At 31.4% G+C, this 23,683-nt stretch overlaps 3 protein-coding genes and 1 long non-coding RNA gene across 4 annotated transcripts; 1 reads left to right on the top strand and 3 right to left on the bottom strand.

Annotated features, from left to right (window-relative positions):
• The first annotated feature begins 4,817 nt into the window (after nucleotides 1-4,817).
• On the top strand, nucleotides 4,818-6,223 carry LOC107019085 (probable carboxylesterase 6). Its single transcript, XM_015219664.2, has one exon. It carries the CDS (start codon nucleotides 4,900-4,902, stop codon nucleotides 5,950-5,952), a length of 1,053 nt encoding a protein of 350 aa, XP_015075150.1. The 5' UTR covers nucleotides 4,818-4,899; the 3' UTR covers nucleotides 5,953-6,223.
• Nucleotides 6,224-7,624: 1,401 nt separating this feature from the next.
• LOC107019840 lies at nucleotides 7,625-9,302 on the bottom strand. The gene is made up of 2 exons (XR_001456768.2): nucleotides 8,794-9,302; nucleotides 7,625-8,136 (listed from the first exon to the last, which is right to left on the bottom strand). It is a non-coding gene; the product is annotated as an uncharacterized LOC107019840 (long non-coding RNA).
• A 1,254-nt stretch (nucleotides 9,303-10,556) lies between these two features.
• On the bottom strand, nucleotides 10,557-17,850 carry LOC107020358 (serine/threonine-protein phosphatase 2A 65 kDa regulatory subunit A beta isoform). Its single transcript, XM_015220687.2, has 13 exons — nucleotides 17,715-17,850; nucleotides 16,845-17,258; nucleotides 16,306-16,552; nucleotides 15,914-16,026; nucleotides 14,657-14,736; nucleotides 13,621-13,762; nucleotides 13,443-13,523; nucleotides 13,097-13,201; nucleotides 12,428-12,610; nucleotides 12,023-12,115; nucleotides 11,386-11,525; nucleotides 11,241-11,307; nucleotides 10,557-11,055 (listed from the first exon to the last, which is right to left on the bottom strand). Exons 2-13 carry the CDS (start codon nucleotides 17,235-17,237, stop codon nucleotides 10,936-10,938), a joined length of 1,764 nt encoding a protein of 587 aa, XP_015076173.1. The 5' UTR covers nucleotides 17,238-17,258; nucleotides 17,715-17,850; the 3' UTR covers nucleotides 10,557-10,935.
• A 1,574-nt stretch (nucleotides 17,851-19,424) lies between these two features.
• LOC107019889 (aluminum-activated malate transporter 9-like) lies at nucleotides 19,425-23,187 on the bottom strand. The gene is made up of 6 exons (XM_015220249.2): nucleotides 22,805-23,187; nucleotides 22,077-22,214; nucleotides 21,428-21,697; nucleotides 21,235-21,344; nucleotides 20,966-21,112; nucleotides 19,425-20,339 (listed from the first exon to the last, which is right to left on the bottom strand). The coding sequence occupies exons 1-6, from the start codon at nucleotides 23,106-23,108 to the stop codon at nucleotides 19,734-19,736; spliced, it is 1,575 nt and encodes a 524-aa protein (XP_015075735.1). The 5' UTR covers nucleotides 23,109-23,187; the 3' UTR covers nucleotides 19,425-19,733.
• Nucleotides 23,188-23,683: the final 496 nt, after the last annotated feature.

The following is a 23,683-nucleotide window of genomic DNA, read 5'->3' as shown; positions in this document are numbered from 1 at the left end:
CTTTTCCCTTATTTATATGAATCCGTATTAACCCACATAGGTGATACAAATCTAACTTTTTCAATTCTTTGATGTAAACTAAATATTAACAAATTTTATATAATTTTTTTTAGTTTAATAATTACAAATTCAATGAAAGATAATGATACCTAACAGGCCAATAATCAACTAAACATGTCTATATATTTTATAGTTCAATGTAAAACTTTATAATGACACATTTAAGTATTAGGTCGAAAAAGATAGACTAGATACGAGTTAATTGATTAGACATTTGAATTATAGGCACCTAATGAAAACAAACACATACGATTCATGGGAAGATTAAGAAATATAGTGAACCAAGTATTTACATCTTATCCTTTCAAGGAAGGAGATAGCCAATGCTCAGATAACAGCAACACCGACTCTATAAAGTCAGAATCGAATTTCTCTATTGACTTTTCCAATTCATTCGTGTGAGATTTGTTTGGAATGTCAAACTATCCAATGGATGAGCCATTTGAATATAATTCCATACCTTTTTCTATCAAGAATAAGAATTTGAGATGGCAAGAGTTTAATTCTTATTATTTTTCCATAACATAAAGTCTTCTCTTATCCTACTTTTGGAAACATTAATGACATAGTCAAAAAGGATGAAATTAGAAAATAAAGTAGTTCCATAGAAGATGCCTAGCTCAAACTAAAGAATAAAATGGAAGGAGTTGCACAATTTGCAAGTACTAAAAAAAGATTTTATTCTTAAGGGATTGAAAATGGATATGTACTTTCCTCTTTTTATTTCAAAATGCTTTCAAATATTTTACTTCAATCAGGAGTCTATTCGAAACAATCTTTTTATCTCCACAGAATAAAGATATTGTTTTGCGTCACATAATATATATATTATTTCGAGACTTCGTCTGTAAAATTTCACTGAATATGTTATTGTTGTTTACTTTTCACATTTTATTTATTTGTTTGAATTTTTGGTGGACATCTCTCCCATCACCAATAGACAATTATACATGCTTTTGTCAGCAAGGAGGAGGAATTATTGTGAGCATAAGGTGAGAAGATACCTTATTCTACTATGACATCTATAGAGAACATAAGAACTTTATGGGGTTCTCTTAAAAGAAATCTTAATATATAACATTTTGTAAGGATTTAATTTATTTTTTATTTTCTATTCGGTGTTTAATATTTGTATAGATTAATTTGAAATTGCCTCATGTAAGGATAATTAAACAAGAATGCGGCGCTTTTTATCAAGATTTTTTTCCTAATAAAGACTCAAATTTGATATCTCTGATTAAGAATAAAAGAATTATATTTGATCTATCATCTATCCCACCACAACTTTTAATGCATGGTTAAGGACTTAGCTTAGTAATACTATCATCGTCCTATTTTATATGTCACATTTCGGATTTCAAGAGTCAAACAAGTCTATTTTTACCGTAAATTATTCATAGATCTTATAAACATTTTGAATTATCAATTATTGCGACTCATTTCAAAAAAAATTGAAAATTTCATGTGCAAATTTCCAGTCAAACTTAAATTATTTGACTCTCAAAACATAAAAGTTGTTATATAAATTGAGACAGAGAGAGTTATTTTAACTTGTATATATGGATAGTGCAAAAAAATTCTTACGTGAATCTACATGATGAAAGAGGAAAATAAAAAATTTTATAAGACATAACAGAAATTCACATGATACGCGCAGCTCAACGATGAGATAGCCTAAGGGACAATAATATGTGTGACCAATTGGGGCAAATTGGACAACGCATGTTATTAGTTTACGTCATGATAATGTAAATCCTACAGTAATATCATACGTAGCTCGAATAATAATAATTAAACTTTAGATTATGTCCATCCAAATATTATTTTAAATACTTAGGGTTATAATCGTGCAATAGTAAGTCAAAAATGTTATTATAAGGTTACCAAAAACCCTCCATATTTTAGGAGGATAATGTAATTAAAGACTTCTTAAGAACACACGAGAAAGCTTTAAACATATTTTAATATGTTTGGTAGCAAATAATGGGACATATATACAGTGAACACACAGTACTATAATAAGAAATAAATATTTATATTCAACCTAGAATTAATTAGAAGGACAAAATATTGGTGCATATACGTATATATCCCAAAGTTTTCTAAAGTCTTTTGAGTGTATCATGTTGAGATAAGAAGTGTAAGTTTGACCTAGCTAGAAACCCTAAGGTGAAAGACATATGAAAATTGACAAGCATGTTCCATGGATGTCCACAAAACATGGAAATCCCACCAACTCTTATGTATATAATCGGACGATAAATACGATTCTTTTATTTTTAATTGAAGTTTCAAGATCAAAAATGAAATTCTTATAGAGAGGATTATTTTTTTTAATGAGCCTTGCGTGATAGGAATGTAACTAAAATATCGAAGTAAGAGTAAGAAGCCAAAAGCTGAAATGAAAAAAAAATAAAAAATTACACTAGCAAGGTACTTTAAACTATTATAGTAGGTATAAAGACATCCCGAAAAATAAAAGATATTCAGCTCTTTACAATATAGGGATTAACATAAATTAACATATCCTTAAAAATATATAAAAATAACATAGTTTGATCTTCATAGTTAATACCATATATGATGATATCTTCAGAGTTAATATCATATATGAGTCAAATATTATTCATCGAATGAAAATAACGATCAAGAAATTTAAATAATATAAAATTTGTTAATAACATAGTTTGATCTTTATAGTTAATACCATATATGATGATATCTTCAGAGTTAATATCATATATGAGTCAAGTATTATTCATCGAATGAAAACAACGATCAAGAAATTTAAATAATATAAAATTTGTTTTTGAAAACAAGACTTTTCACCTCCATTATTGATGTAAGAATAAAATTTACATGTATTCTATCTTTTTCAGACTCTACGTATAAAATTATATATTTGAATTTATATAAACAAATCTTTAGTTTCATCAAAGTGAAAGGAATGACTTGCCCATTTGAAGTCCACATGTAGGCATTTTTGTAGTGGAAGAAAAATGTCGAATATTGTTCATATATTTGAACGGTCAAATATCAAAATAATGTAGTTTCTTTGAAAAGATGTTAATGGGGTGCAGCCAGAAGTTAGGTCCCGTTAATTCTATCTTATCTCAAACTTTATGTCCTGTTTTTTTAATTATGATGTTCGAATTAATTTTTGTATATTTTAATTAATTTTATCGTATATATATATATATATTGAAAATAAGATATATTACGTATTATTTATTAAATAAAAGTTTTTATCAAATAACAATGTAAATGTTAATTTCCTATCCTAATTAGAGCTGTTAAAATGAGTCCAGCTCATAAGATCGGTTTAATTTAATCTGTTATTTGGATAGGACTGGGATAGGATTTTTCAAACTTATTTAAAGTTCGAATTTATAAGTTCGACTAATATAAGTCCTTGGCCATTGAGACTTGTTGGGGCTGTGTGGGATCGATCCATGGGTTAAAACTATTTATTTAAGGGCAACTTATAGAAATCTCACTTGTGTGTAAGCTAATTACTTAGATGCACGATATGTTGTAATATTACGAAGTTTATCAGATTTTTGTGCATCCAGATACATATATCAAAATTAGGTGTAATTTATCTTAGATATACTCTATTAAATAGAATCGCATATATTTAAATACATAGATAAATTTTATCCCTCGCCTATTGTTAACCCGCCCTAGCCCATCAAACTTCTTGACCTGTATGGCTTGGATCGGATGGAACCGAGTTGACTCTTTTTGACAATTCTAATATCTAATCCTAATGATGTATATAAATTTTAAAGCATTCTAAACATGCTAAAACAAATACCATGTTTGACTAAATCTATACTATTTTTGTAAATTCAATAATTTTGAACTATAAATTATATAATTATTAATGCGTGTGAGCTAAATATGATATTTTTGTGTCTCAACATGGTCAAACACTTTGTTTAGACGTTCTAAACCACAACAACCAATCAAATACTCAAAACCAAGAAACATCCAAAAGTTGACTGACTAAAATGATTCATCTTTCCACTTGTGAAAGAAATTGATGTTGAGGGGGGTGAGGTGAGGTCCACAACGACAAAATTTAAATTTTATAAATCTATAAATTAATTAAAATAATAATAACAAATATTAATAATTCGATTCTGAATCTAATATTTATATATAATTTTTCATACATATATATATTATAATAAAGTTATTGAATTCTACCGACATTTCCCCTTTAAAACTTAAATGGGGACAAAATTTTTTTGAGAAAATAACATAAATAAATTTTTAATTATAGAAGTAGGTCTAAAATGGTTCCTTAATTATACGTTTAACCTATCTAATTCTTTAACTATTTAAAAATTTATTAGCTTTGGTCTCTTAACTATAAAATTACTAATTTTAATTTATTAAATATTCAAAAACTGACAGATTCGACCTTTATTTATTTTTTAATACAAATAACTTATATTTATATCAATAAAAAGTATTTCTGAAATTAAATTTTTAAATCATTTTCAAAATTATTCTCTATACACTTGACGGATATAATTCTTTAGCGATTCGAAAAGAGACCGAAGGGTGAATAATGGAACCCAATGCCACTTAGCCCACAATTTTAGACTACACGTAAAGACACGTGGCGATTTCCCAATTCGCCACTTGTCATATCATAAGTGGACAATTATATCATTTTTCTTTATTATATTTCAAAAGCCTTCAATACTAGCTCAATCTCATCTCCTATATAAACAAAACAACTTCTCATCAACCATAATCTTATTATATTAACCAAAACAACAACAAAAAATCCTCTCAAAAACTTTGTTTTTCTTCATTCTTGAATTCATGAGAAAAAGAAGAATGACAACAATAACATATGATCCAAATTTCAACCTACAAAAAATCAAAGAATATCCACAACATAAAGTTTTATTAGAAGAAATTGAAGGTCTTATAAAAGTATACAAAGATGGTCATGTTGAAAGACCTCAAATAGTACCAAATGTCACTAATAAATTACCTCTTGAACTTGGTGTTACCTCTAGTGATGTTATAATCGATAGGTACACAAATATTTGGGCACGTTTATATGTTCCAAAAATATTATGTCAAGGAAATAAATTACCTTTGTTGATTTATTTCCATGGTGGTGGATTTTGTGTTGGTTCATCATCTTGGATTTGTTACCATGAGTTCTTAGCTAAATTAGCATCAATTGCTAATTGTGTGATTATGTCTGTTAATTATCGATTAGCCCCCGAAAATCGTCTTCCATCGGCCTACGACGATGGGGTTGAGACGATTTCTTGGATAAAACAAAAAGTGTTAATTGGTGCTAATGAAGATTATTGGTGGTTAAATAAAGTTAATTTTTCTACTACTTATTTGGTTGGTGATAGTGCTGGTGGGAACATAGCTTATAACCTAGCTATAATGCTTCGTTCAAAAATAGGTGACCTAAAGCCAATAACTTTAAAAGGTATAATTTTAATTCAACCTTTTTTTGGTGGAGAGTCAAGGACTTACTCCGAAAAATACATTATCCAATTGTCACGATCGGCGCTCACTTTAGTGAGCGCTGACACGTACTGGCGGCTGGCATTGCCCACGGGGGTTAATCGAGACCACCCGTGGTGCAATCCGATTGGGAGAGAGAGTGTAAATTTGGTGGATATAAGGAATATTCCTAGAATATTGGTGTGTATATCTGAGTTAGATATTTTGAGAGACAGAAATTTGGAGTTTTGTGCTACTTTAAATAGAGTTAGTAATAAAAAAGTTGTTGAATATGTTATGTTTAAAGGTGTAGGCCATGCATTTCAAGTACTAAGCAAATCTCAAGTTGCACAAACAAGAACAACAGAGTTGATTGAACAAATTAAAGGTTTTATCAGTTGAATTTGATGACAAGAATGTACAAAATAAAATCAAAGGATTTAAGTTATATATACGTATAATTTATCCTTTTTAATTTTTTTTATGAATTACTGGTCTATGTTTACTATAGTAGATAATATATGATTTGTAACATGTAACTTATCGTCTTTGTAAGAATTAATGGTTTATATTTAGCTTAAAGAATAATGTATGGTTTGTAACATGTCATTTTATTGTTTTTGTCGAATTATGATTTATGTTTACTATGGAGAATAATGTATGATTTGTAACATGTCACTTATCGTTTTTTATGAATTACTAATCTATATTTACTAGACAACAATGTATGATTTGTAACATGTCATTTGTCATTTTCTATGAATTACATATCTACGTTTACTATAGAGATGTTTTGTAACATGTCACTTGTCGTTCTTATGAACTATTGATCTATCTCTCTGTAAGTAGAGTGATTGCCAAAATCTAGGTATGTTTTCAGAAAATAATAAGAAGAGACGGTTATAGCTTTTAGAGACTATCCTCTGCAGCTGTAGCTACGTGGAAGATGATAGTATGATATCATATGATAATTCATATCACATTTACATATTGCATAACCAAGCAGACTCTTTTAGATACTTACTTTTATCTTAAAAATTATAAATTTTATATTTAATCAAACTTTCGTATAAACAACATTGACAAGAAGGTTGGTCATAGTGAAGTGACATGGCATTCGTATGGGCACGTGGACTTGTCCAGTATAAGTATTAAGAGAAATTAATACTATTATTTTCTCTGTTGTATTTATTTTGGCATTATGTTAGTTCTTTTAAAATTTAAAAAATGGAGTTTTACATTATTTTTCTTACAAATAGGAAAATTTTGTAATCACACTATACTATAGCATGAGTTATAGACTTCCAAAGGTCCTATATATAATCATATATAAATATTAAGATTAAACTTATAGTCCAACTATGGCAAACATGTGAAATGGAAAGCAGGAGTATATGTTAAAACAATATTATTTCAACAGTGAAATTATAGTTTTATTTATCATCATTGTTATAGTTATTGCTCTCATATCATCTTACTCCCTGTTTAAAAAAGGATGACCTAGTTTGACTTGAAACGAAGTTTAAAAAAGAAAGAAAACTTTTTAATTTTGTGGTTCTAAATTAAAGTTATGTCAAATATACCAAAATATCATTTGATCTTGTGGTCTTAAACATACTACGTGGAAAGTTAAAGTTAAAGTTAAAGTATTGCCAAAAAAGGAAAGAGGTCAATCTTTTTAAACAAACTAAAAAGGAAACAGGAACATTCTTTTTGAAACGAAGGGAGTATTATTTAATAGTATAATTATTTATTATTTTCTTTGTCTTAATATTGTATAAGTTGTTGTTATTGTTCTATTATTTTATTTTTAGCATGACTTTTTTAACTATATATATATATATATATATATATATATACAAAATTGCGTACACGTTACTATTTTCATATCCTATTCGTAGTTTTTAGGTTTTACGACTGGATATGTCATTGTTGTTTGATTCCCTAGATCTAAACAAGTGGGAAAATGACATTGATAAGAAGACAAACACGAAAAAGCACTTTAATTATTCATTGAAAAGATTATATGTGTACATGAACCAGAAAACAATAATTGATGTTCCAGAAACTCAAATTAAGACAAAATAAGAATTATTGATGAAAAAATGTCAATTAGAATATAAAGTTCAAAAGGATTTTGTTTCATGTATTATTTACACCCATAACCTAAATTAATCTGAATATGAGTGTCATAAGGTCTTTGTTATTACAATAAATAACATATACGAATTCATAACTATAATAATATAATGAAAATAATGTTGATAATCTTTAATATTGAATCAACAAAATTATAAATCTTGAATCTAATGCCACTTAAAGGCATTTTTTGTTGTGTTATGTGTATAGGCCTCAACTAATTAACAAACTTCATGTTGTCTTTGGGCCATGCACAAAATTTTCTTTGAGTGAAATATTATGTGAAATAGCGGTGATGAACGTTTTGCGTGCGTAATGATTGACGTTATAGATGAAGGTCCGAGGTTGAGGTTGGTTAAAACAACATCATCCTCGTACCTTCATCGTCTTACTAACTCTAACTTTCTTGCTCAAATGAATGTTCCAGGTGATTTATCAAATTGTATCCTGAAAAAGAGAAAAAAAAGGAGGATAGATTTAAATTCTATATTTTCTAAACCAAATAAACGTACTAACATGATGAAAATATATTCCCAATATCACCTAGGTATATATACTACTTTTTGTTGTGTGTAATCTTTTCATTATGTTTGCATGAATTAATTTCAATACTTGCAATTACAAGTATATAGCTTAATAGTTTAGAAGATTTGTCTAGATGTCATTAGCCCTTACTAACAAGCTAGAAATTAAAATAAGAAGATGAAAAGAAATAACAATAACACTACAAGAAGAAGTTTACAACCTAGAGGCGGATTCAAAATATTTAATTTATCAATTTTTGGTGATAATAATTTTTCTATATATACGTAGTAGATGAAAATTTTATCATAATATATTGATTCTACTAAATCCATAACTATAATAGTGGATCCGCCTCTACTACAACCAAAGGCAATACGAGGGTCAATTTCACGTATAGTCACTAATTTTTTACTTATCATAACACTAAAAATCATGATAAAACTTTTTTTTCCATCAAACTAGATGAATTTTAGTCATAATATTAACAGTAAAGTCACAAAACCTTTTTAAAAAAAATCATAGCTAATGTGATTTTAACTATCAACATGAATCTAAAGTTTGTATAGTTAGAAACAATACCAGCAAACTTCGATAGGGTTTTTTCCTTCTTTTTCTTCTTAATCCATCTGATTTATTGGCACTCAAGAAAAGAGACACGATATGATTATTGAGAAGAGGCATAATGGAATATATCTCCCGGAATTAGCTACGAACTTCGTCGTTAAATTGCTGGTAACTATATTGATAATTGTTGCTAATCCGTCACTAATTAAATAGGATTAGTAACGGATTTTGTTGTTTAGCTATCGCTAATTTTATTATTTTTTTATAAGTGTATAAGATGAGATTGTTAGATTTTTATGGGAAATGTATTCAAGTGAAGCTCTTATTTTATAGGGGGGAAAAATAAAAGAATGTAGCTTTTTGGTGGTTGAAGGCTTATAAGTTTATAAGCATGACATCCACCTTTCTAAGGTTAACTATGTCTCAACCACCATGTGTAACAGTCTCACTTTTTTTTTTCCTTTTTGATGTGCCATAAACTATTGTTTACTAAGTATCATATACTAATAGGAAATAAGACTTAGTGAGCAACATATGGATTTTGTAGTTAAACAGTAAAATTCATAGTTAATCTTATTTGGCGATACATCGTAACAAAAGATTGTTAGTTATGATCTATCAAAGTTCTAAAATTCTTTTTGTATAGTGATACTGTGATAGGCGTATGGTTAGATACTTAGAGATCTTACCAACCTAAGTCTAGGCAGATAGTTGATCTTACGTCTTGTTTTTGACGGTTCAAATATTACTAGAAGTTTTGAATTTAAGTAGTCTGAAGAACAAACAAACGTGTGTAAAGACTACATATCAACCTAACATTTGGAAAGAAAGATATTTCCCCGATATATTTGATAATTAACTAATTTGGACTATATATCTAATAAATGAAGAGATTAATAACTCACTTTAACGAATTATATTTTCAGGTGTAATTTTGCCGTCACTATTCAAATATATTAAGAAAAAAAAATGAGTTTGGTGGCAAGTAAAATGTAAGGTCGAGAAGTGCCCTATATAAAATTTAATTCAAAAGTATTTACTAAGAAAAATGAATTTGGTGGCAAGTAAAATGTAAGGCCAAGAACTGTACTGTGTTGAGGGTACCAATTACTACAACGAAAAAGACATTATTGCCAAACAGTTTGACAAAATAAATACTTCATTTATTTCAATTTGTTTTTAAATAAAGAATTCAGTACCAGAAAATTAAAAGAATATTTTAATACAATGCTACAAATCTTTAATTTAAAACCACAAAATTCAAGAAAAAAAAGTTGCTTTGTTAATCCAAATCAAAATCATGACCAAATATCATAATGAATTGCGTTTCAGTAGCTTTAAAAGATTTCGAAGACAAAGTAGTTAAGTGGATGTGGAGGAAGGTAGAGGACACATTGTCCACAAATTTCCAACCATTCGATTATGCTTATGTAAAATTCAAAATCCATACCCAAAACGAGGTCGAGAGAGGGAGTAGTGCGTACACAGACCTTACCCCTACCTTGAGGGATAGAGAGGTTTCCGAAATGTCTATCTTACATCAACACAACACACAAAAAGCAAGCTTCTTCATATCTCAGTTAATCTAAGCTAAACAATACACATTATTAACCTCATTTAAAACATTAATCCTCAAAAGGTGATTCGATGTAAACCCAGGTAAGTACTTAAAACCCATCCCACATATTTGTGGGTCTAAGAAAATACAGTAAACGACGTGAAGTAGAAATTACAACGGGATGGGATGGGGGAAGGGGGGAGGGGATAGTGCAGAAACATTTTTAAGCTAAGAAACGCAAACACTAATATAACGACAAATTTGCTTAGAGTAACACAGCTAAATTGTTGTAATTTCAAACCTCAAAATTACACTAACAAAAACAAATACAAATTGAGCTTAGCAGATCCAAATAGTAAAGTATGGCAGCAGCTTTACATGAAAAAAACACTCAGGTCTTCATTAGTGTCACAGCATCTTGAATGCCGAATCCTACAAAAGAATTAGTAACAACAATATACGACACCAAGCTCAACACGATGCATTTTACATTGTACCTTTCCCCTTTTGCTTCTTCGTGTGAGAGCATAATCCAAGACTACTGAAGAGGGATTAGAAGAGAGATTTGTACTACTCTCACCTGACAATGTTTAGCTTCTCTAACCTGACATCATGACATTATCGATAGACTGGAGTGCTTGATTGGCATAAAAGCGAACATCGACATCAGGGTCTTCGGCTAGCTCTACTAAACTGGGCCGAATGGTTTTCTCTACCACCTAGACAATTGAAATTACCACAGACAGTTAGATTATAGGAAAACTATCAGAGAAGCTTTGGAATCTTAGCTTTTTGAGAAAGTAACTTTGTAGAAGAGTGTAACTTTGTAGAGGAGCTCACTCATTTCCCAAAACAAACCAAGTATAAGCAACCAAGAAACAAGAAATGAGGAGAGGATTCTCACCGAGTTGTCAACAATAGGTATAAGGGATTGCAACACCTTTGCCACATTAAATTTAATGTTGGGCACTCTGGAATTAGATAAAACTTTTGATTAGTTCAAGGACTTGAGGTACAGAACCAGTTAAACACTGAGAAAGAAAAATTACCTATCCTTTGTAGCAGTAACAACCACAGGTAGCAACTTAGAACAAGTTATCTCAGAGCCCATTACTGGTGCAAGCAATGAAATTGATCTAAGAATAGTCATTCGATACAAATAATGTGGACTGGTAGTCATATCCAAGACCTGCAAAATAAGACATCTCTAACTGAGACAAAGAACAAAATTGGAATAGATCATGGCAAAAGCTGGAGCTTAAGACTCTACGAGGCCATGGAGAATTATTTTCATCTCTAGTTCTCAGCCTAAGAGGTAAACTTCCTAAATAGAAGGATGGACAGGTGCACACCTAATTCCTCTCCTGAAATCTTCAGTTTTCACCTCTCCAGATAGCAGGAGAAAGATGGAAGGAAACCAGCGTATGATTGACTATAATGAGTTTCTCAAAGTCAGGGAAGGGCAATGCAGATTTTTATAAGAATTTTGGGGCATAGGTACATACAATTCAAAACTATCAAAAGAGTGATCAACTCTACCCTTCTCCTCTACTCATGCACCTTGGTCCCATCAACTTCATGTAGTAAGAGAAGCTATATCCCATATGCCTCACTGAACTTGTTTGATTTTTAAAAAGATATCATGGAAGAGAATTAGCAATCCAAATTATCACACGCCAAGCAAACCTGAGGAATTATATGCTGCATTGCCCACTCTGGACCAAATTCTTCTGCAAGACGCTTCAAGTTATTAGCAGCAGCATCTCTAATTGAATAAACCTGCATCAAAGAATCGGCAAGGAAGATATCAGTGGCAGAGATATTGTCCCATCAACTGATTGATAAAAGCAAATTGCCTTTTCACATTCATCTATAGATAACAAAAAAAAAAAGTAAAGTAACTATCATGGAAAAGTTGGGGGTAATTCCGTCCCAACTCGTTCTCCATTTGCATTAAGAAAGAAAGTGGAAGAGAGAGACTGAGAAAGATAGAAATAAGTTCTCAACGAAGCTTCTCAAGCACCTAGATCAAAGTTTTATGGTTCATCAATTTTATATAAATATCTAACAGCCAGTTTATCGAATACCAACCTTGTCCTGTAACCATTGCATGCAAAGAGCACCCAGCTTATCATCAAAAAATCCTATGCCCAATTGACTTGCCAATAGAGGTATGTATTCTATTATTGCAAGACGGACTCGCCAATGCCTGTCCTCTGCCAGCTCAACAATAGCTGGCAACAGAGATTGGGACAATAAATCAATTCCAATCACCTGTAACATTGAGAGAACTTGAGAGTTAGGAAAGAAGTAAAACTAAACTAAAAAAATATACTAATTAATAAATAAAATATTTGAAGTTGAGTGCTAGGAACCAATGCAAAGTGCAAGCAGCTTAAGACAGTGACTTAACGCGGAGATTCCTGTCAAATTTTACAAAAGGACTAGAAGGCCCAAGTGCAGCAAATCCAGGTACAAGAAGAAGGAGAAAGAAGAAAATACAGCAAGTAACAACAGAGAGTGCAGTAATCGGAACACACTAGGATAACACTGAGGATACTAGGGAACAAAAAATGGTATACCAGATAGAGTTCAGTATGTTAAAAGGATTTTGATTGCCTTTTTATTTTAGGAGTTCGTGCATCACTACAATACACATCATAACATGTGCCCAGCCAGTTCCAAAATCAAGCAGCAAACAGTTCACTAGTCTCATAATTAATTGCAGACCACAGGTAAAATGTGTGATCGTTCACCAACCTGATTGACTTGATCAAGCTTGCTAATGATGTTCAGGCGCACATCGGGAAACTCATCCTTCAGAAGGGAAAGAAATATTGGAAGAAGATGTTCAATGGTTGCATCCTGCATCAAACGCACAAAATAGAAGTTCAATTATTTTATAGGCAAATCTTAATGCTTCAATCAAAAACGGATGTGCATTGCATGATGTGAAAAGCTTTCCCAAGATAGAGATTATCTTCAGCAACGCATAACATTAGTATATGACATACCACAGTTTCCGGACCTTCCTACAATGCATCTACCATCCATCGTAAAAATGCATTATCAATATTTTCCTCATCTAGAAGCTAATGCACCTCACCTTTCCCAAAACAGGAGCCATCCCCATTATAACGGAAGCCAAAGCAGATCTGACATGTTGTGAAGAGTCTGATGATAATTCCTATAACATTTGTCAAACACAAATACATATTAGAGGATAAATAGGAACCAATAATGCAAAATGAAGCTCCTAAACAGAAAATATATCAGGCATATACCTTCACACAGGGAAGAATATGCTGAATCGCAAGCTCGGGACTAAGAATTCTGCAGAATTTGGTTACTTTTCCTGCAGCAGCTATGCGAACTTCAGCTTCATTATCTCGAAGCAAACGGACATAGGCAGGCACCAAATCCGTCCTAGACCATGGTCAGACACAATCAGACATAACAGCGAAGATCTCGAATTTTCAAAAATAAACAGTTTGGTGTGAAGAGAGAATGATTCATTGGCAGAACATAGAGAAGCATGAACAGGGAATGAACAGCATATTTCTCTACTGATTAAACATTATGACTCAACAGTCCAATATGTGATGAATAGAATTTTCAGGGACTAGAGTATATTGCATGTTTTCAAAATTAATTTTTACTTTAACAATGATACATCAATTATAAAAAAATCCTTGGTCTAAACAAAATCAATATGTTCCTAAACTACTACTAATTTATATCATGGAGCTCCTCAGTCAATTGCCCTTCCCGTTGTTCATTGAAAAAATACTATCAAAGAGGTTAAAAAGTATTGATGAAAAAGAAGTGTCCTTGTTAAGACCCACTTGGCCAACAGAACTCACAGGCATTAGTTTTCTCTTTTTCTTTTTCTTTTTTTAATTTGGTGGGGGGCAGAGTCGACATTGCCCAAATTACAGAACTCGTCAACCAAGACAAGACCCTAAATGTAACTGGCGCATCTGAACGAAAGCGGTTGTGGTTGGTTCCCTTGTAATAGCTCATCACTTCATTCCACCAGATCCACTTCAGAGTTGGACATTTAGGTCAACAAATAGAGCATAAAGGACGTACAACAGTGTATGTCTATCCAAGTATATGAAAGGTTCAACATATCAAGTAAACCTAGATTAAAATTCCCCACTTGGTGGGATTTCACTGGGTTTGTTGTCGCTGTTTACAGAACAAAATTTACTGAAAACAACCATAAAATGATAAGAATCAGGTACAATATGGGTTCCATAAATAGACATCATATGGTAAATATTCTTGAAGTATCACATATTTAAGTTGAGAAAGTACCTAGTGGGCTCTGGCCCTACAGCTTCACATAGTTCGTACAGCTGGTTAGCAACCATGTATCGAACGCGCCAAGACTTGTCCTGGTTATTAGGAGAAAAACATGCACAATTATGAACAAATGAAATTTCCATCCAAAATATGTAAATTCTTCAAGACAGAGAGGATCATTACTATAATAGTACTCAATATTATCACAAAACTTTAATAATAACACCTACAGTAAGTTCTTTTATCAAGGCTAAACCAATATAATGGATCACCGAAAGGTTTAATCCTTCAGTTTTAGCCCTTTTTTACCTATTTTTACTCCTACAACTGTACTTTCAGCTAGCAAATGAAGGCAAGTGCACCAAGAGTTCTCCAGAATCATATAGTGTTACTATGTTAAGACTTATTCGTACATTTCGTACAGTAAACAAAGAAAAAATGTACAAAGACTCTAATGAAGACCCATCATATCACATTCATCCTGTAAAGCTTATTTTGGAACAAACTCACTCTAACTTAACAAGGTGACTGAACCACCAAGATTTAGCAATAAAGGCTTCACCTAAATGAGCCTATACTCGAGCAATTCATCCACGATTCTTTTCTCATTCCCCTACTCAGCCAGCTTGTGAAAAAACGGCAAGCAATACACCAAAATAAATTTATGATCCCCATCATATTTTAGATAGACTCACCTAGTCTAACCCTATGCTACTACCTAAAAGCTTCATATGAAGATAGTGGCTAGTATTTGAATGCAAGGTTCTTTTCCATATCACATACATCGGAAACATTCAGAGAGCTTATGCTACTACCTAAAAGCTCATATGAAGAGAGTGGCTAGGATTTGAATACAAGGTTCTTTTCCATATCACATACATTGGAGAAGAATAAGATGACAGAGTACAGCAAACCATTAAACCATGTGTGCGTGACTTTAGTGACATTCAAAGAACTTCAGGGCTATATCTTTGTGAGGAAACACACTCTAAATCAAAGGGCACGCCTAATGTGCATAATTAAATAGAGATTCGACAAGATATGACAACTATATTTATTTAGATGAAAGATGATAACTATTAGGAAATTAAGTTGTTATTGTTTCACTAGGAGCTCAATCAACCATCAAAAAGAAGTTGTTACATGATGGAATTATTTTTTTATAAGTGAACAAAAGAATCTAAAGCATGGTGCAAGGTGCGAGATTTCAAGGATCTGCATGAGTCAGGACAGCACGACTCCAAAGTCCAAACACAAACTAGAGAGTACCTGAGAGAAGTTGACAATGACAGGCAGGATATGTGCTACACAGTCCTGGGGCTCCAACAGCTTGCCAAGTGCGGCACAGCCCTCAACAGCTAATAAGCGCACAGAATCCTGATCTGGAATCAGAAGACATTAGATAAGCAACAAATATGTTTTGAGAAAAAAAAACACTAGAAAACCGACAATTCATTCCACACTAAAACGCATCCTAAAGGAACTTCACATTTAACCAAAAATAACCATTTTATTGCTATAAGAAATAGGCTATATAAAGTAACATCAACTTAAAAAGCAACAACTTCATAAAGTGAAACTAACTTAGAAACCTTTAAAAGAGAGAAATTTGGATAGACCCTCTCTAGTCATAAATTGCTAAATATAAGTGAATATATTACCATCCTGGGTAAGATCATCAAATATTGACATGATGTCACTCTTCAGGTAAGCAGATTCAACTGTAGCAGCAAACTTCCCCAAGTTTGTAGCAGCCGACCTTCGCACCATAGGCATGTCATCTTGACACAATTGGCTGTAAATAGACCGAAGCTCTGCTTTCAACATTTCTGGGGCACTTGAGTAAGCAATATGAAAGAGCCCACATGCAGAAACCCTTGCTGTGAACCATTCACCAGCTGCTAGCCTCTAGTGATTGGAAAGAATAGGAAGACGTATAAGCATTTGACAAATCACGAACCGTGATGTCAAGTAAAAGACAAAATATATACATACGAGTAATGTTCAGAATTTCACAGAGTAGAATTATATTAGAGATTGCAAGTGAAAAGATAAAAACATATATGGGTAACATTCAGAGTTTCACATGTTAGAATTATATTAGGGATTGCAAGCAAGTAAAAGGTCTTTGTATGTTTGCGTAACTACCCTAATGTCATAAAAATGAAGGAGCAAACAATGGTAATAGTCATAGTCAAACCTTCACAAGTGGGACGAACCAATCAACTAAATCACTCTCCCTCATCTGGGATCCAATTCTACACAATGACTCCACAGCTTTATCCCTCACACAGGTCTCCTCAACTGTACAAAGGGTCTCTAGAGGTGGGAGAAGAACATGAGCATGCTCCACACCTCCAACATAAGGAATAAACACGCCCAACTCTTCTGCCATTGCCAGCAACACTTCATCATCGTCGTCATTGTTTTCACTCAAAAAAGGGATCAACTCCTTTCTGGTTCTTTCCTCGCCGAGTGCACGCGCAATAGTTGATAACCTCCTAATAGAATTCAACCGCAATTGGATATCATCATTCTTAAGTTCATCTATTAACACAGCTATCGGGTACAATGGCTCATCTACCATTGCCATCCTCTCAAGATTCTGTTAGAGCTGCAAACACCAAACTTCAATCAAACAATTCCGAAATGTGAATCCACAAACAACTATAGCAAAACTACAAAAGCATCCGACCTAAATCCACCCAAAAAATCAAATTTTCATCTGACCAGCCAGATCCAAAACAAATCCAGCGCATAAAACAGGAAAATAATCGGATGGAACGTTCAATTTACTAACATAACATACCTCCAAATCTGAGATCTAGACAAAATCCCTAGCGAATTCCAATAAGAAAATATACAAAACGAATACCGCCTAGGAATCAAATATTTAAGCTAAGAAGAACTTAAACTAGAAAGATGTTAACAGCTTGTTCCAAATTGAACCAATTAAGCTCCACAAACACTCTATTACCAAAGAAAAATCGATTCTTTAATGCATGTTTTTTCTGTTTATGCCGGAAAATGATAAGAAATCTGCCCAAAGAGGACGAAACCAGATCGTTACCGGTGGAAATTTTGCCGCCGTTCGCCTGAGATTCGAGCTTGAATTTCGTCAAAATCTAGAGAGAGAGTGAGAAAGAGTTGGAAATGGAAAAGAGAGATATTTGCCTACTCATGAAATGACAATGTAATGTTTAGATGGGTCGCTTTTCATTTAGGCCCATCAAGATTACTTGGGCTTAAGATGGCTAAAACCAATTGGGCCTGTTAAGCAAGCAAATAAACAAGCCCACTTTTAAATTAAGTGAAGGTTCGATTTCAGTAGTTCAATTGGTTGATTACCTAAACTTTCATCTCATTTGGCGAGGGTTAGATTCTTCGTCTAGTAATAGAATGAATAATAGTTTGTATGTTTTACTTATATTTAAACATATATTGTGTGGCGACCTGTTTGAACTCCAACTACCAATCTATTTTGTAAGAAGTTTTGGCGCTTTAAATTACTTTCACATTTAAATTGCTCAAAGCATGATACTTCATATTTGGCAAAACAACAAAAATAAGTAAAGTTTGGTCTAATGTAGTCTCTATCATGTGTAAATTTATTTACTTTCTTTATAATAACTTTTGGATTACATTAATATAAGAACTCGTACGAATTTATTTGAAAAATGTCTGACGTCCTAATATGTTAGAGGTCAAGCATTGATTGGCTACTCGTTTGGATCTTTCAAATCAAATAATTTTTGATACCAAGGAAAGAAAAGCTCAAAATTAACTATACATAACAAAATTACAAGATAATAGCATGATCCAAGATATATAAAGATTATAGAAGTAGTGGAGTAGAAGAAATAAAATAGATCTATAGCAAATAGGAGACTAATAGAGGATAAGCAAACGAGCAAGGAGAAAGCATATAATAGAAAAATATAAATAAAAGAATAAGATATACTCCATATACATATCAGACACCAATAATAAGAAAAGAATAGCAATACAATATATTTCATTAGAAAGGCTAAATTTGAATAGATCAAAAATAAAATTCAAATCATATCTTGTTGAACATGATCATCAAACATCAATAAATAGATGATCGAATCACATTTTCTTTAACATATTAATTTCATTTTTCTCCTTGATTAAGTCATATATTTATTTGACCATACACAATATACAACTAAAAATTTATACGATGAGAAAAATTAATAAAATGATTAAAGAGCCTCTCTTAAGACTGAAATGACCTCCAAATCTTAAATTAGCCAAATAATTTTCTCTCTTAATTAGTGACAATGACTGATGGGGTTAATTCAAATACAAAAGTGATGGTACTTATTAAAGTTAAAAAAAATTAAAAAAGTAACTAAAGTTCAAGATTTATATTAGCTTAGTTTGTTAGTTATATAAGGTTACATTTGAGCGAAAAAATATTAAAAGTAACTATCGATCAAAAGGTGAACAAAAAAAACTTTAGTCATTTTTGATAGGTTAACAATATTTTTTTTTTTATCTCTAAAATAATGTGCTGATATAATATTATCAAATCTCGTAGAGAACATTACAAAAAGATCTCCTTATTACTATAGTCTCAAATGCACTATGACTCATTCATTAACCATTTCTCTTTATATCTCAATGTAGAATGAAGAATCAAATCATAACTTAAAAATTAATGATAAGAGTTGAGCAATTTGATATTACTATTAATTTTTTTTTTGCCTCGAGTATATATATATATGTATATTCACAATAAAAGAGATACCTCATATATACATCAACATACATATTTCATGTTTCTAATTAAACTTCTTTCCTCCTTACACAACTATATATAAAACAAAAGACAATTTTTGCCTTTATAATATCACACAAACTTATTACATCATGAACATACTTGATAAAGTGTTATTTCTTTCATTCGGTGTTCAATATCTACATTTGAGTTTGACTAAATTCAAATTCGCGCCGAAAAATTCCATTTTGAAGAAAGCGCTCCTTAACAAAGACGACTTCATACTCAAGGAAACTCAAACCTGAAACATCTAGTTAACGACGAAAGAGTACGTGATAAATTCTTTTAACTCTTTACACTAATGGGCTCTTTAAACTCTGCCCTTTGACTTAGTTCTTCAAAACAATCAACCACATTTTGTAGCCTTGCAACAAATTCAATGAGAAGTGAAGCAAAAGTAGCCAAAGACAAAGCACTAGCACTTAAATAAGTTTCAATTTCATCAATTGTATCAATCTTTTCACCATCAAGTATTGAGAGACATGAAGGCCAATGATTTTGCTTGTTAAATAACATGGACTTTGTGACCAATTCATCTTTTGGATATTGTGGAGTATGCAAATCCCTTATGTCAATGGCTGTTTCACTAAGTGATTGAAAATTTAATGGCAAATTTTCACTACTACCATTTTCATAATTTGATGAATCATCAAAACTAATGTTTGGTTTTCCAATTTCCCAATTTTTTGAGTTGACTAAGAGATATGACTTGTTGTCTATTTTTTTCTGAAGATTTTGTGCTGTCTCATGTACTTCTTTTAGGATATTTTCATGACTATTTAGTGCTTCCATTTTATGTAATTTTGTTCCTAGCTCACGTAGAACATTTGTAGCGTCGATACCGACTCTTTTAAGCTCATTTTGAAAAACCTTCCTCTTCTCTGGTGGTGCCTGCAAATATATTTAAGAATTTAATTTCAACAAACATATAATTGTAGTTATTCTAATTTTATAACCTAAATAATTCAGTAAATAATGATATTTTCTTACTATCATATTAACATGATACATATAATAACATGTAAATGTTTATAGTGATCCTAATTTGACAATCTTAGTGGAGGATGGATGCAAAAGGTAAGACCTAATTAAGCAATATTTTGATTTTTTCTTTCCCTATGTTGGTTGATTGGATCTTCAAAAATGTCATCAGATACGTGATAATGTGGGGATCTAGGGATTCGTCTGAATAACTCTGTCAGAAAATTACATTATTTGTATATAATAAGGTGAAAACATTTGTTATGCATATAGATAGATATTAGTTTTTCTTGGCTTCGTTCTACTAAAAAAAAACAATCAAAAACCTTTCTTAACAAGTCGGTTTTTTTTCTTTTTAAAAAATGGACCTTTGGAGGTCATTTTTTTAGTTATGATATGTTCGCTTCTTTTTTTAAATGAAAATTCTGAATCAGCAATTTTTTAAAAATAACATATTTTTTAAGAACGATATACAGATATGACGACACTTTTGAAGATTCAAACAACATATAACACAATTAGTTAGAGAACAAAACCTGAATTTTTGATTGGATACATCCATGTAATGCCATAACCATGAATGCACAATGCCTCAATTCACTGCTTAATTTGACAAAATCTCTCCATGGATTCTTGTGCATTTTATAACGTCCATGAGGTGGCTCCCAAATAGCAAATCCAAGCTGTTCAAACATATACAAATTTTGAATTTCATCACTAAATTACTCGTATAGCTAATATAATTTTACGATAATTCATCACTAACTATAGTTTGTTAGTACTAAATATGATTATCCATACGTACCAATGTTTGCTCTCGAGTTGTAGATTCGATGACCGATTTGTATCCATTATAGTTCGAGTGATTTGTAGATTCATCACACTCAACACAATTTAAGTATCCATCAATACAACCTACCCAAAAAAAAAAAATAGAATAGAAAGTATTATATGAGTCGTTCTTCAGAAATATGAAATATTTTTATATCGATATATACCTTCCAAAGACGTGGCAAGATCCATGAAATTCTTAACGACCAATCGATGCAAATCTTCACCAGCCCAAATAGGGCAAATACCAATATTAATAATCAAGCAAATACAAGCACCAAGAGCAATTAGGGCTAAACGAGTTAAAATTGCCACATTATATCCTCCAGTCCTATTTCCAGCCATAATAAGAACACAATATGTCAAAATAAATACTCTATATCCATATTCATATGGTGCCATTGTTGGATATAACTTCAAATATGTTCCACAAAATGCTGCAAAATAAATAAGTAAATGACATTAATTAATAACATCTTATACACAATAGAGCTAATTTAATTACCTCATATATAGAACTGTTAATATGGGCTGACTCATCTCATCCGGGCCAACTCATACGGACTTTAAAATTTTTGTTAATATGAACTGACTCATCTCATTCGAGTTAACTCATACGGACTTTAAAATTTGATGGACCAAGTTAGACTTACCCATTTTTTATGTGGGCCAGAACATAGTCATCTTAGCCCACAAGTACGTGGGCTTGGGACTTACCAGACCAGCTCTTTTCATAAAAACTTGTCCTATTATATATGGTGTATGTAAATTAAATTCTTACGAGGATCTATGCTACTAGAAAGTTTAATTAATTACCTACAATAAAAATACTGAAAACCCATACAACTTTTTCCCATTCTCCAGCACATAATGCTAATTGAGCAAAGATGAAAGCAAGCATCCCAGCAAATAATGTACCCAAACCACGATTAAATCCTTTAATAAGTGTTCCTCCTGCCAAAAATAAAAACATTTACATTCTCGTTATCTCAATTTATGTGTCACAGTTAAATTATAGTAGCAAAAAAATCATGTTGCAACTAGCAACAATGAAGCACGAAACATCCAGGTAATACTAAAATCGAAGTATAAGATTGTAAATGAGTAACAATAAATGAAACTAGACCGCACTCTACTTACTAACTTTCTATCCTAATTCTTGACTCTCATATTTTTGTTATCTACGGTCATGTCCTCAGTAAGCTAAATAGACCATATCTTTCTTAACCAGATATCCTCAAGACTTTTTTCAGTTTACCTCTATCTCTCCTTATATCTGTTATAGCCAACTTATCACTCCGATCCTCTTCACTAGGGCATGCACCAACGCATTCTTCTCATCACATATCTGAATTATCTCAGTTTTGTGTCTCGTATTGTATCCACAACGAAGACAACTCCCATCTTGTTCCTAATCTGATCCTATCACTTCTAATATGACCACACATATATCTCTGACATATTAAATTACAATGATAAAGCAGAAAAAAAATAATTACACTGTCAGTATATATAATTTAAATAGGGATGTTAAAATTTAGTACCTATGGTGAACTCAAACATAATAAGAACTGTTAAAATTGCCCATATTGAGAACTGAGCAATCTCTGGAAATGGTTCCTTCCAGAAAATAAGAAGAGACACAAAAAATAAAGCAAATCCCATTTTTAATGAAAAAATGATCTTTCTTGGATCATTTTTACCCATTTCAATTGATTTTTTAGCAAAATCTTGAATATTGTTGAAATAAATACAACAACCATTTCTTTTTTCATCATGTAACAACAATTTTTCTTTGTTGTAAGAAGAAGAATCCTTCTTGAAGAATTTTTTTATATTCATGACCATTTATTGTTGTTGTAGTTGGTATATTTTTTTTCTTGGAAAATTAAAGAAGAGAAAAAGAGGGGATGATTGATCAAATTAAAGGGTCCATTTGTGCTCTCCAATAGGTGTGGAACTTCTCTTATATATAAGATATAACTAATTTTTTGGAAATAAAAAAATAAAGGAAAAGGAGAAAAGTTGTCAAGAGAAAGAAAGGAAAAAAGGACATAGAAAAATGAAAATAATGAATTTTGTAGAAATATTTTAAAGAACATCAAACAAAAAACAAAGAAATATTTTATTTTTTAAAAAAAAAGGATTAAAAATAAATGTAGGACAAACAAATTGAAACAGAAGAGAATAGTAATATAAACTGCACTTTCTATATGTATATTGAAGCTCAACTAATTTAAATTCATGTCATATAGGGTCTATTCGGAGAAAACGCTCCTATCAAAAAAGAAAGTACATACCCAAAACTCATAATTGAAACTTCAGTTATGAAAGGAACATTTCTCTACTAATTTTGACATGAATTACGAACAAGCTCACTCTATTAAGAATTGTTAATTTTTTGATATTAAAAAAGATGATGA

Source organism: Solanum pennellii, chromosome 5, assembly GCF_001406875.1.
Source record: "Solanum pennellii chromosome 5, SPENNV200".
Taxonomy (NCBI): Eukaryota; Viridiplantae; Streptophyta; class Magnoliopsida; order Solanales; family Solanaceae; genus Solanum; species Solanum pennellii.
Note: the sequence above shows the minus strand (reverse complement) of the source record. Positions and strands in the feature narration are given on the sequence as shown.